The sequence below is a fragment of the Mytilus galloprovincialis genome, chromosome 11 (genome assembly GCF_965363235.1).
Source record: "Mytilus galloprovincialis chromosome 11, xbMytGall1.hap1.1, whole genome shotgun sequence".
Taxonomy (NCBI): Eukaryota; Metazoa; Mollusca; class Bivalvia; order Mytilida; family Mytilidae; genus Mytilus; species Mytilus galloprovincialis.
In genome coordinates, this window is record NC_134848.1 from 6,168,172 (window position 1) to 6,182,477 (window position 14,306).

At 32.8% G+C, this 14,306-nt stretch overlaps 1 protein-coding gene across 1 annotated transcript in view; it reads right to left on the reverse strand.

Moving 5' to 3' along the window:
* Window positions 1-14,306, reverse strand: part of LOC143051532 (uncharacterized) — a 125,553-nt gene that overhangs the window by 102,966 nt on the left and 8,281 nt on the right. Inside the window, exons 5-8 of the mRNA XM_076224423.1 lie at window positions 9,496-9,594; window positions 8,769-8,867; window positions 7,873-7,974; window positions 7,227-7,328 (exon numbers count right to left, since the gene is read on the reverse strand). Of these exons, the coding sequence (XP_076080538.1) occupies window positions 7,227-7,328; window positions 7,873-7,974; window positions 8,769-8,867; window positions 9,496-9,594 (402 nt within the window). The remainder of the gene's footprint in view (window positions 1-7,226; window positions 7,329-7,872; window positions 7,975-8,768; window positions 8,868-9,495; window positions 9,595-14,306) is intronic.

A 14,306-nucleotide genomic window follows, 5' to 3' on the forward strand; every position in this document is an offset into this window, starting at 1 on the left:
ACATAAAGACCAGTGAACCTTAACCAACAACAAATATAAAGTATACAATGCAGAATAGTCTTATTTATACTTGACATAAAGAACAGTAAACCTTAACCAACAACAAATATAAAGTATACAATGCAGAATAGTCTTATTTATACTTGACATAAAGAACAGTGAACTTAAACCAACAACAAATATAAAGTATACAATGCAGAATAGTCTTATTTATACTTGACGTAAAGAACAGGGAACCTTAACCAACAACAAATATAAAGTATACAATGCAGAATAGTCTGATTTATACTTGACGTAAAGAACAGGGAACCTTAACCAACAACAAATATAAAGTATACAATGCAGAATAGTCTGATTTATACTTGACATAAAGACCAGTGAACCTTAACCAACAACAAATATAAAGTATACAATGCAGAATAGTCTTATTTATACTTGACGTAAAGAACAGGGAACCTTAACCAACAACAAATATAAAGTATACAATGCAGAATAGTCTGATTTATACTTGACATAAAGACCAGTGAACCTTAACCAACAACAAATATAAAGTATACAATGCAGAATAGTCTTATTTATACTTGACATAAAGAACAGTGAACTTAAACCAACAACAAATATAAAGTATACAATGCAGAATAGTCTGATTTATACTTGACATACAGAACAGTAAACCTTAACCAACAACAAATATAAAGTATACAATGCAGAATGGTCTTATTTATACTTGACATAAAGACCAGTGAACCTTAACCAACAACAAATATAAAGTATACAATGCAGAATGGTCTTATTTATACTTGACATAAAGAACAGTCAACCTTAACCAACAACAAATATAAAGTATACAATGCAGAATAGTCTTATTTATACTTGACATAAAGACCAGTAAACCTAAACCAACAACAAATATAAAGTATACAATGCAGAATAGTCTTATTTATACTTGACATAAAGAACAGTGAACCTCAACCAACAACAAATATAAAGTATACAATGCAGAATAGTCTTATTTATACTTGACATAAAGACCAGTAAACCTAAACCAACAAATATAAAGTATACAATGCAGAATAGTCTTATTTATACTTGACATAAAGAACAGTGAACCTTAACCAACAACAAATATAAAGTATACAATGCAGAATAGTCTTATTTATACTTGACATAAAGACCAGTAAACCTAGACCAACAACAAATATAAAGTGTCATTATAAAGAAATCAATGAATAGTATTTGAGATTTTACTGTTAAAGAAATTATTGCAGTATGTAAAATTTACATTAAAACCAAACAAACTACAAGAAATAAAGCTATCTTTATGATAATTCAACAATCTGTTTGGAAACTACAGTTAATTTTGTCTGTGTCATTAACTTGTAATAAGTAACAACAGAGTGTTTAGGGATTTTACTAACTCTACATATTTGGAACATACTGGTACAACTGTTATATTAAAATACATTCTGCAAAATACAGCTGGGATTGTTTCTTTATTCATACATATCTCTGATTATTTCTTGAACAAATAATCATGTTTATGTGCAACTCCTAGTATATTCTTGCTTGCTCTATATTCACAAGTTTAATAGCACATGAGTAAAAGGCTGACATGTGTTGGGGTAAATTCAGTAAATAAATATACGTCATCAGGGACCGCCCATTTGGGGGAGAGCTTTCTGTCTAAAAGTGAAGTCATGTGCTCTTCTGATTGGTAGATAATGTTTGTAATAAATATTTTATGGTAGATGGATCAAAACTAGAGTTGAAAAAATAAAATAAATAAATGCTGAATGTACTATTTTTTTCCCCTACAGGATTGAAGAGTAATGGGGGTCAGTATAGGAATTCAGTGCGAATCTACATTGTTTGTAAACAAGGCCATGTGAATGCCCAAAAATGCCGCATGACCCTATGTTTTTATTGTTGCAAAAGATAGGGCTACATTTGTACTTTCAATGCATGATATATGAAAGTTTTTAATTTCTAAAGGTAAATCAGGTATAAACTTATTTCCACACATAGATTAGCATTAAAGTCAATGGGAGATTTTTTACTGAATTTACCCCTATGGGAAAATATGCACTTTTTCACTGTACTTGGCCAAGGCCACACAATAATCACAAAACTCATTTCCTGTAAATGTTAATGTAATGGAAGGATTTCGGAACCTTTTGAAGTTGCTTTTTACACAAATTTCTATCTTTAACCGCGGCTATCCAGGATGCACTCAGTGTACTGTGAGAGAAGCATGGAGTATATGGTAAAAATCAGTTTTTGTGTCCAGATTGAAAGAAACAATAGAAATTACACTTGAAAGTTATGATATCAATGAAAGGCATAAATATTCTCCCCATTTACATCATATTTTGCACATATTTCTCCTCATAATGTATAAAATCATATGAAAAAAATGGATTACCTCCCTTTGACATAGTGTGTTTTTTTTAGCTGTGTTCCCCATGTTAAGTTGTAGAACAAGTGTTTAATAAGCACTTTTCTAGTATTTTAACACTCGAATAATCTAACCGCATGAAGGTATTCATTTATTTTTACATAACGCATTGCGTTTCTTTATTTAAAGAATATGCTAGACAACTTTTCATGATTACAAATGTACATGTCCTTCATCTATGAAACAAGTGTTGAAATGTTTGTAATTGGATTTTTATGTTAAATAATGGCTTTTAAATATTCTAAATTGTTACTTGAATCTCCCAAATGTAAAGTTTGGTCATACCTAATCTTATTTTTTCATATTTGGCACTTTTTTCTACTTCAGTTCTGGCTGTCTAGTTTTGGCGAAGAACCCATCCTGATGTTGGGGTAACAGGAATTTCTGCAGAGTGATTGTCAATGACATTTTGTGAAATTTACAAGTAATTAAAACACAGATTTGGTATAAGGAAACATAATTGTTGTTTTATTTGGTATGATACTGCTTAAAAAAGCCTTTGAAAAGTCTTTTTGTGGTCTTTTCATGGTATTTAATCAAAAACCTCCATATAAGGAAAAATCTAACCAAGAGTACACCAAGACTTTAGTTTCTAGATGTACTTGCAATACTGGTCAAAGCAAACACAGAAAACAATTTATATGTATTAAACATAGTATTTTACACCATTCTTTTAAAAACAGTCAATGCGCAACTTTATATACCAAATATACATTGGCCGCAGTATGGGCTGTAGTATAAATTTTACTCTATCTTTACAAATTCAGCATTTATGAAGGTTGTATTGAAACTGGAACTTGGAAATTGGATACATTACATGTTTATTACAAAAAAAGTTGGAAAAGAAGTAAAAAAGTCCCTTATAGGGGTAAATTCAGTAAATAAATATACGTCATCAGGGACCGCCCATTTGGGGGAGAGCTTTCTGTCTAAAAGTGAAGTCATGTGCTCTTCTGATTGGTAGATAATGTTTGTAATAAATATTTTATGGTAGATGGATCAAAACTAGAGTTGAAAAAATAAAATAAATAAATGCTGAATGTACTATTTTTTTCCCCTACAGGATTGAAAAGTAATGGGGGTCAGTATAGGAATTCAGTGCGAATCTACATTGTTTGTAAACAAGGCCATGTGAATGCCCAAAAATGCCGCATGACCCTATGTTTTTATTGTTGCAAAAGATAGGGCTACATTTGTACTTTCATGCATGATATATGAAAGTTTTTAATTTCTAAAGGTAAATCAGGTATACATTTATTTCCACACATAGATTAGCATTAAAGTCAATGGGAGATTTTTTACTGAATTTACCCCTGTTACTGTGGAGTTCTATTATTCGTATTTTGTGTTCAATTCAGAGTAATATTATTCTAGTACATACTTTATTGACAGCTTCTATGACACACGAGTAAAAGGCTGACATACGTTACTCTGGAGTGTAATTTTTCGTGATTTTTGTTCGACTCACATGGATGATGAAAGTCCATATTATTATTATAGTACATGCTTTATTTACAACAACTATGACACCTGGAGTGTTATTAGTCATGATTTTTGTTCGATTCACATGGATGATGAGAGTCCATATTATTATTCTAGTACGTGCTTTATTGACAACAACTATGACACATGAGTAAAAAGCTTACATATGTTACTGTGGAGTGTTATTATTCGTGATTTTTGTTCGATTCACATTGACAATGAGAGTATTATTATTCTAGTACTTGCTTTATGACAACCACTATGACACATGAGTAAAAGGCTGACACGTGTTACTGCAGAGTGTCATTTTTCGTGCTTTGTGTTCGATTCACACGAATAATAATATTATTATTCTATAATGTGCTTTATTGACAACAACTATGACACATGAGTAAAAGGCTAACATATGTTACTGCGGAGTGTCACTTTTCTTGTTTGTGTTCGATTCATTATCATAATATTAATGACACATGAAGAAAACTGTAATATATGTTACTGTGGAGTATCATTTTTCTCTATTTACAAGCAAAATGACACCTGCATTATAAAAGGCTGAAATATGTGGGTAACACTGTTCTTGTTTTATACTTTTTATATTGGCTAATTGATTAATTAGTGAATGCTTGGTATCAAGTGTGTTGGTAAAGTATGATAAGATTGATGTAGGGTGTGTTGGTAGAGCATGATGAGATCATAGTTGTGTCATTAGTATACGATTGATGTAGGGTGTGTTGGTAGAGTATGCTGAGATGGTACTTGTGTCAGTAGTTTAGGATTGATGTAGGGTGTGTTGGTAAAGTATGATGAGATGGTACCTGTGTTAGTAGTGTAGGATTGGTGTTAGGTGTGTTGGTGATGTATGATGAGATGGTAGTTGTGTCAGTAGTGTAGGATTGGTGTAAGGTGTGTTGGTGCAGTATGATGAGATGGTACCTGTGTTAGTAGTGTAGGATTGGTGTTAGGTGTGTTGGTGGAGTATGATGAGATGGTAGTTGTGTCAGTAGTGTAGGATTGGTGTGAGGTGTGTTGGTGATGTATGATAAGATGGTAGTTGTGTCAGTAATGTAGGATTGGTGTTAGGTGTGTTGGTGGAGTATGATGAGATGGTAGTTGTGTCAGTAGTGTACGATTGGTGTGAGGTGTGTTGGTGGAGTATGATGAGATGGTAGTTGTGTCAGTAGTATATGATTGATGTAAGGTGTGTTGGTGGAGTATGATGAGATGGTCGATGTGCTGGTAGTGTATTATTGGAGTTAGATGTGTAATTGGAGTATAATTAGTTCGTTGATGTGCTGGTAGTGTATTATTGGACTTAGATGTGTAATTGGAGTATAATTAGATGGTTGATGAATTGGTAGTGTATTATTGGAGTTAGTTATCAAAGGTACCAGGATTATAATTTACTACATCATATGCTACTGACACACCTACCACCAATCCTACACTACTGATACAATTAGATGTGTAATTGGAGTATAATTAGATGGTTGATGAGCTGGTAGTGTATTATTGGTGTCAGTAGTGTAGGATTGGTGTTAGGTGTGTTGGTGGAGTATGATGAGATGGTAGTTGTGTCAGTAATGTATGATTGGTGTTAGGTGTGTTGGTGGAGTATGATGAGATGGTAGTTGTGTCAGTAGTGTAGGATTGATGTAGGGTGTGTTGGTGGAGTATGATGAGATGGTAGTTGTGTCAGTAATGTATGATTGGTGTTAGGTGTGTTGGTGGAGTATGATGAGATGGTAGTTGTGTCAGTAATGTATGATTGGTGTTAGGTGTGTTGGTGGAGTATGATGAGATGGTAGTTGTGTCAGTAGTTTAGGATTGATGTAGGGTGTGTTGGTAGAGTATGATGAGATGGTAGTTGTGTCAGTAGTGTAGGATTGATGTTAGGTGTGTTGGCAGAGTATGATGAGATGGTACCTGTGTTAGTAGTGTAGGATTGGTGTTAGGTGTGTTGGTGATGTATGATGTGTCAGTAGTGTACGATTGGTGTAAGGTGTGTTGGTGAGAGTATGATGAGATGGTAGTTGTGTCAGTAGTGTAGGATTGATGTTAGGTATGTTGGCAGAGTATGATGAGATGGTAGTTGTGTTAGTAGTGTAGGATTGGTGTTAGGTGTGTTGGTGCTGTATAATGATATGGTAGTTGTGTCAGTAGTGTAGGATTGGTGTGAGGTGAGTTGCAGATGTATGATGAGATGGTAGTTGTGTCAGTAGTATATGATTGATGTAGGGTGTGTTGGTAGAGTATGATGAGATGGTAGTTGTGTCAGTAGTGTAGGATTGATGTAGGGTGTGTTGGTAGAGTATGATGAGATGGTTATTGTGTCAGTAGTGTAGGATTGGTGTTAGGTGTGTTGGTAGAGTATGATGAGATGGTAGTTGTGTCAGTAGTGTAGGATTGATGTAGGGTGTGTTGGTAGAGTATGATGAGATGGTAGTTGTGTCAGTAGTGTAGGATTGATGTAGGGTGTGTTGGTAGAGTATGGTGAGATGGTAGTTGTGTCAGTAATGTAGGATTGGTGTTAGGTGTGTTGGTAGAGTATGATGAGATGGTAGTTGTGTCAGTAGTATATGATTGATGTTAAGTGTGTTGGCAGAGTATGATGAGATGGTAGTTGTGTCAGTAGTATATGATTGATGTAGTGTGTGTTGGTAGAGTATGATGAGATGGAAATTACAGAAATCGCTTAAATTTTACAATTATTTAGTTTATGTACAGCTTTTTTCGAAAACAACAAAAAAAAATATAGGTCACCGATGAGTTAAAAAAGATATTTCAATTTTAATGCCAAAAATGACATTTTTGCACAAAAAGGGAAATAATTTGGAGCTTTTCCAATGATATCTACATTTTAAAAGTCACCTGAGGCCCACACCAATTGATTTTTTGGAATGATTCTTGTACCATAATGATAAAGTAATAACTACTTAAGGTAATAAATGAAATTTGTAATGAAAAATTATTGTTTAATTTTTTTCTGAAAATCTTATACCCGCGAGCCTCCTTAAAAAAACTGTGTTCATTTATTAAGTGTATTAATAAAAAGGTTTTTCCCTCCATGTAAAAGTTAAGCACAGACTGATTTTTTCATATTTAGTTTAACCTGTTTATTATACAGGTATTTCATCATAAAGTTGTACTTTATTATATTTTATCTGCAGCTGTTTATCCTCAACTATTGTATTTGTATTTATATTGTAATTGTACTTTCTCTGTTGACTTGTATTTAGTTTTTAGAGAATAAAATATCTATCTATCTAATAACAATAAAACTGAATGTTACCTCTTTTGTTTTCACCCAAGGACTGCATCCTTTATCTGTTAACAATTTTGTTACATCAATCCGTCCAAACTCAGCAGCATAATGTAAAGCTGTTCGTCCACTCTATAACAATAGAAAAATATAAACATGTTAATGGTGTGTCATAACAAAATCATGAGAGGAGTCAAACAATTTACTGAATGTAAGAAATAAAACATCTGGTAAGAAAATATCCAATTATATTTGTGTATAAACTATTAAATGGTAGATTAAGATATAAATTCACTTTTTCTGATTCAGTGAAACAAAAAAGGTAAAATAGTAAACTCTAAATTATATAAGTGAAACAAGTCAAATAATAGCAACCCTCACTTTATATAACCCAAACAAGTATTTGTTGTCCATTTAACATGTATGATAAACAACATGATTTTATTTTGATTCAGTAGAATGACCAAAGTTGAAAAACAAACTTTTTTCAAGAAACATTAAAACGAGTAATATTTTCTGATTCAGTACAAAGAGACAAGAAAAATAAGACCCCACTTTATATAATTCTAACAAATATTTGTTGTCCATTAAACTTGTCTGATTAACAACATGATTTTGTGTAGATTCTGTATAAAGTGATGTTTGGTCAGAGTAAGGTGATTATATCTATCATTACCTGGGTGGATGTGGCCTTTAACTGACTTCCGTGAGTGACTAGGAAAGTCACTACCTCCAGGTGTCCTCCCCAAGCCGCCCACATTAATGGTGTCATTCCATTCTGTAATATCAACATATAACAGACATCAAAACTTGTGTCATAAACTGGACAATGTTGTGTAATAAATATAAACAAAATATATATCACATGAATCAGTGGTCAAAACTGAATAAAATGACCAGTCACACTTGTATTTTTATTCTACATTAACAACAAATAAACAACATGTTTTATTGTGAGATGTCAGAACTTCCATCAGAACTGTCAGGTTAAAAAAAAAACTTTTTTCTAGAAACATAAACAATATTTATATCAATGGACTCAGCTGGACAAGACAATAAAAATGAGACCCCACTTAATATAATTCTAACAAATATGTGTTGTCCATTAAATCTGTCTGATTAACAATGATTACATAGAATGATCAAAAGTTTTTAAAAAAAAAAAAATTTCAAGAAACATTAAAACGAGTTATATTTTCTGATTCAGTACAAAGAGACAAGAAAAATAAGACCCCACTTTATATAATTCTGTCAAGTATTTGTTATTTTTAAAAGATGTTTTACATTAGATCTGTAGAATTAATATTATCTAACTAAAGATGTTAACACAACTTGTTCTCATCAACTTCTCATTAAAATCAGATGTTTACAAAATAATTTTTCGTCAAGAAACAAAATAAAACCTTCACTATCTGATTCAGTTTTGTGTTACGAATAAAACGAGACCCCACTTTATATAATTCTAACAAATATTTGTTGTCCATTAAACCTGTCTGATTAACAACATAATTTTGTGTAGATTCTGTATAAAGTGATGTTTGGTCAGGGTAAGGTCATTATATCTATCATTACCTTGGATGTGGCTTCTAATTGACATCCTTGAGTGACTAGGAAAGTCACCACCTCCAGGTGTCCTCCCACAGCCGCCAACATTAATGGTGTCCTTCCATCCTGTAATATCAACATATAACAGACATCAAAACTTGTGTCATAAACTGGACAATGTTGTGTAATAAATATAAACAAAATATATATCACATGAATCAGTGGTCAAAACTGAATAAAATGACCAGTCACACGTGTATTTATATTCTACATAAACAACAAATAAACAACATGTTTTATTGTGAGATGTCAGAACTTCCATCAGAACTGTCAGGTTAAAAAAAAACTTTTTTCAAGAAACATTAAAACGAGTAATATTTTCTGACTCAGTACGAAGAGACAAGAAAAATAAGACCCCACTTTATATAATTCTGTCAAGTATTTGCTATTTTTAAAAGATGTTTTACATTAAATCTGTAGAATTAACATTATCTGACTAAAGATGTAAACACAATTTGTTCTCTTCAACTTCTCATTAAAATCAGATGTTTACAAAATAATTTTTTGTCAAGAAACAAAATAAAACCTTAACTATCTGATTCAGTTCTGTGTTACGAATAAAATGAGACCCCACTTTATATAATTCTAACAAATATTTGTTGTCCATTAAACCTGTCTGATTAACAACATGATTTTGTGTAGATTCTGTATAAAATGGTGTTTAGTCAGAGTAAGTTGATTAATCTATCATTACCCTGTCTGTGGCTTCTAACTGACTTTTGTGAGTGACTAGGAAAGTCACCACCTCCAGCTGTCCTCCCCTAGCCGCGAACATTAATGGTGTCCTTCCATCCTGTAATATCAACATATAACAGACATCAAAACTTGTGTCATAAACTGGACAATGTTGTGTAATAAATATAAACAAAATATATATCACATGAATCAGTGGTCAAAACTGAATAAAATGACCAGTCACACTTTTATTTATGTTTATGTAAATAAACAACATGTTTTATTGTGAGATGTCAGAACTTCCATCAGAACTGTCAGGTTAAAAAAAACAACTTTTTTTAAGAAACATTAAAACGAGTTATATTTTCTGACTCAGTACGAAGAGACAAGAAAAATAAGACCCCACTTCATATAATTCTGTCAAGTATTTGTTATTTTTAAAAGATGTTTTACATTAAATCTGTAGAATTAACATTATCTTACTAAAGATGTAAACATAAGTTTTTCTCATCAACTTCTCATTAAAATCAAATGTTTACAAAATAATATTTTGTCAGGAAACAAAATAAAACCTTTACTATCTGATTCAGTTCTGTGTTACGAATAAAATGAGACCCCGCTTTATATAATTCTAACAAATATTTGTTGTCCATTAAATCTGTCTGATTAACAATGATTACGTAGAATGATCAAAGTTTGAAAAACAACATTTTTCAAGAAACATTAAAACGAGTTATACTTTCTGATTCAGTACGAAGAGACAAGAAAAATGAGACCCTACTTTATATAATTCTGTCAAGTATTTGTTATTTTTAAAAGATGTTTTACATTAGATCTGTAGAATTAACATTATCTTACCAAATATGTTAACACAATTTGTTTTCATTAACTTCTCATTAAAATCAAATAATTACAAAATAATTTTTCGTCAAGAAAAAAATAAAACCATAACGATCTGATTCAGTTCTGTGTTACGAATAAAATGAGATCCCACTTTATATAATTCTAACAATAATGTGTGGTCCATTAAACCTGTCTGATTAACAACATCATTTTGTGTAAATTAAAAATAATGATCAAAGCTTAGAAAATATTTAGTGGTATTTCCGTGTAAAATGTTGCTTCATATCTTATGAGTTGTTGTGTATAAGGGTAATATAGCAATGGTGTGTGTTTGTGGTGAGTATATTAAAATGTAATAGAGCAATGATTGTGTTGAGTATAAGGATAATATAGCAATGGTGTAATTATGTTTGTGGTGAGTTTAAGGGTAATATAGCAATGGTGTATGTTTGTGGTGAGTTTAAGGGTAATATAGCAAAGGTACATGTTTGTGGTGAGTATAAGGGTAATATAGCAATGGTGTATGTTTGTGGTGAGTTTAAGGGTAATATAGCAAAGGTACATGTTTGTGGTGAGTATAAGGGTAATATAGCAATGGTGTATGTTTGTGGTGAGTATAAGGGTAATATAGCAAAGGTACATGTTTGTGCTGAGTGTAAGGGTAATATAGCAATGGTGTATATTTTTGGTGAGTATAACGGTAATATAGCAATGGTGTAAGGCAGATTTTACAATAAGAAGGAATTATTGTTTTTTGTATCCATCAAAAAAGCAATTGCTGAAACTGTGAAACAGACTGTGTAATGGAGTAATGCATTATGTTATTGAATAAAATGTGTCTTTCTGAGTAAATAAAAATAAAAATTACTCTGTGTTTGTGTTTTATGTTAGAATTAGAGGGTTTTCAATTTCAAAATATTGGACATGGAATAGACATAATGACCTACTTTACTGACATCCAGCTTATTTGGAGTGGAATTTTGAAGTATTATTTATAAGTGGAGCCTAATAACATGGACTTATATTTTAATAAAAAGTCTTCTTTTGTGTTTTAATCATAACTTTAAGGCAGATTTTTATTGGTAAAGGATAAAAAAGGTAATTTAATAATATTGTTGCTAACGTCACGTCTTTTCCGTCCATTGTGGTATGTCACGATCGCAATTTTCTTGTTAGTTCTCAGACAGCCCATTGTAGTTATTTTTATCCCGGGTTTTATAAATAATTGAAAATAGCAATCATATTAAATTTGGATGACGTAAGGGGGTCAAAGGACTTGAGGAATCAATATCATTGGCTGTTTTATTTTTTGCGAACGTTACTGTTCGAGGTTTCCGTCCAAATCAGTGTCACGTGAGCAACATATATTTATATCTGTAACTCTCCTGTATAGGAGTTACGATATCGCCCTTTGCAGAAATAGATTCGGAGTCAGTTCCTTCACATGATGGGGAAGCAAAGAAGGTAAGTTGTATGTAATATCGTTACAAGAGGACCTTAAATGTATTCCGTCCATCAAAAAGACGTTCGCAACAAAACATAATGTCATGATAGTAGATGTTGCTAATGTTACTATTACGAATTGGTTTCTTGTGTATTCATTTGATATAAAGTACACCTGCAAATGACATTCTGTATATTTAGAAATTCTAAATCAGACTGTACAATTTTATTACTCCAGGCATATTTTAAACATCACTGTGTGCATACATTTTAACTTTTAAAGATGTTGTTGCTCATGTGACATGTCCAAATGTCGCTAACGTTACTAATTTTTTGGTTTCTTGTGTATTCATTTGATATAAAGTACACCTGCAAATGACATTCTGTATATTTAGAAATTCTAAACCAGACTGTACAATTTTATTACTCCAGGCATATATTAAACATCACTGTGTGCATACATTTTAACTTTTAAAGATGTTGTTGCTCATGTGACATGTCCAAATGTCGCTAACGTTACTCATTTTTGTCTCCGTCACATTAGCAACATGAAAGTAGGAGACAGAACACAATACTGTAAAATCTGCCGTATGTGTGTGGTGAGTATAAGGGCAATATAGCAATGGTGTATGTTTGTGGTGAGTATAAGGGTAATATAGCAAAAATGTATGTTTGTGGTGAGTATAAGGGTAATATAGCAATAGTGTATGTTTGTGCTGAGTATATAAGGGTAATATAGCAATGGTGTGTGCGTGTGGTGAGTATAAGGGCAATATAGCAATGGTGTATGTTTTTGGTGAGTATAACGGTAATAAAGCAATGGTGTATGTTTGTGCTGAGTATAAGGGTAATATAGCAATGGTGTATGTTTGTGCTGAGTATAAGAGTAATATAGCAATGGTGTATGTTTGTGCTGAGTATAAGGGTAATATAGCAATGGTGTATGTTTGTGGTGAGTGTAAGGGTAATATAGCAATGGTGTCACATGTCATGTTCAGTACAGGAGTGGTATGTCATGTTCAGTACAGGAGTGGTAAATGTATGTTGTATAATCAGGTGTCACATGTCATGTCCAGTACACGAGTAGTAAATGCAGGTTGTATGATCAGTTGTCACAGGTCTTGTTCAGTACAGGAGAGGTAAATGTATGTGATATGATCTGGTGTTATGTCATGTTCAGTACAAGAGTGGTAAATGAAAGTTGTTTGATCAGGTGTCACATGTCATGTTCAGTACAAGAGTGGTAAAGCATGTTGTATAATCAGGTGTCACATGTCATGTTCAGTACAACAGTGGTAAATGAAAGTTGTATGATCAGGTAGCACATGTCATGTTCAGAACAAGAGTGGTAATGCATGTTGTATGATCAGGTGGCACATGTCATGTTCAGTACAAGAGTGGTAAATAAAAGTGGAATGATCAGGTGTTACATGTCATGTTCAGTACAAGAGTGGTAAATGAAAGTGGTATGATCAGGTGTCACATGTCATGTTCAGTACAAGAGTGGTAAATGCGACACAGGTTATGTTCTTCTCATATATGTTATGATGGTATGATACTAAACCCCTAACGGGAAGGATTGTGCCTGATGTTCATATGATGAAATCATAATCTTTCAGTCAGTTTAATTGAAGTCTGGAGCTGGCATGTCAGTTAACTGCTAGTAGTCTGTTGTTATTTATGTATTATTGGCATTTTGTTTATTTTCTTTGGTTACATCTTCTGACATCAGACTTCTCTTGAACTGAATTTTAATGTGCGTATTGTCATGATTGTTATGCGTTTACTTTTCTACATTGGTTAGAGGTATAGGGGGAGGGTTGAGATCTCACAAACATGTTTAACCCCGCCGCAGTTTTGCGCCTGTCCCAAGTCAGGAGCCTCTGGCCTTTGTTAGTCTTGTATTATTTTAATTTTAGTTTCTTGTGTACAATTTGGAAATTAGTATGGCGTTCATTATCACTGGACTAGTATATATTTGTTTAGGGGCCAGCTGAGGGACGCCTCCGGGTGCGGGAATTTCTCGCTAAATTGAAGACCTGTTGGTGACCCTCTGCTGTTGTTTTTTATTTGGTCGGGTTGTTGTCTCTTTGACACATTCCCCATTTCCATTCTCAATTTTATGTTGTATAATCAGGTGTCACATGTCATGTTCAGTACAGGAGTAGTAAATGAATGTTGTATGATCAGGTGTCACATGTCATATTCAGTACAGGAGAGGTAAATGCAGGTTGTATACTCAGGTGTCACATGTCATGTTCAGTATAGGAGTAGTAAATGAATGTTGTATGATCAGGGGTTACATGTCATGTTCAGTACAAGAGTGGTAAATGCAGGTTGTATAATCAGGTGTCACATGTCATGTTCAGTACAGGAGTAGTAAATGAATGTTGTATGCTCAGGTGTTACATGTCATGTTCAGTACAAAAAGGGTAAATGAATATTGTATGATCAGGTGTCACATGTCATATTCAGTACAAGAGTGGTAAATGAATGTTGTATAATCAGGTGTCACATGTCATGTTCAGTACAGGAGTAGTAAAT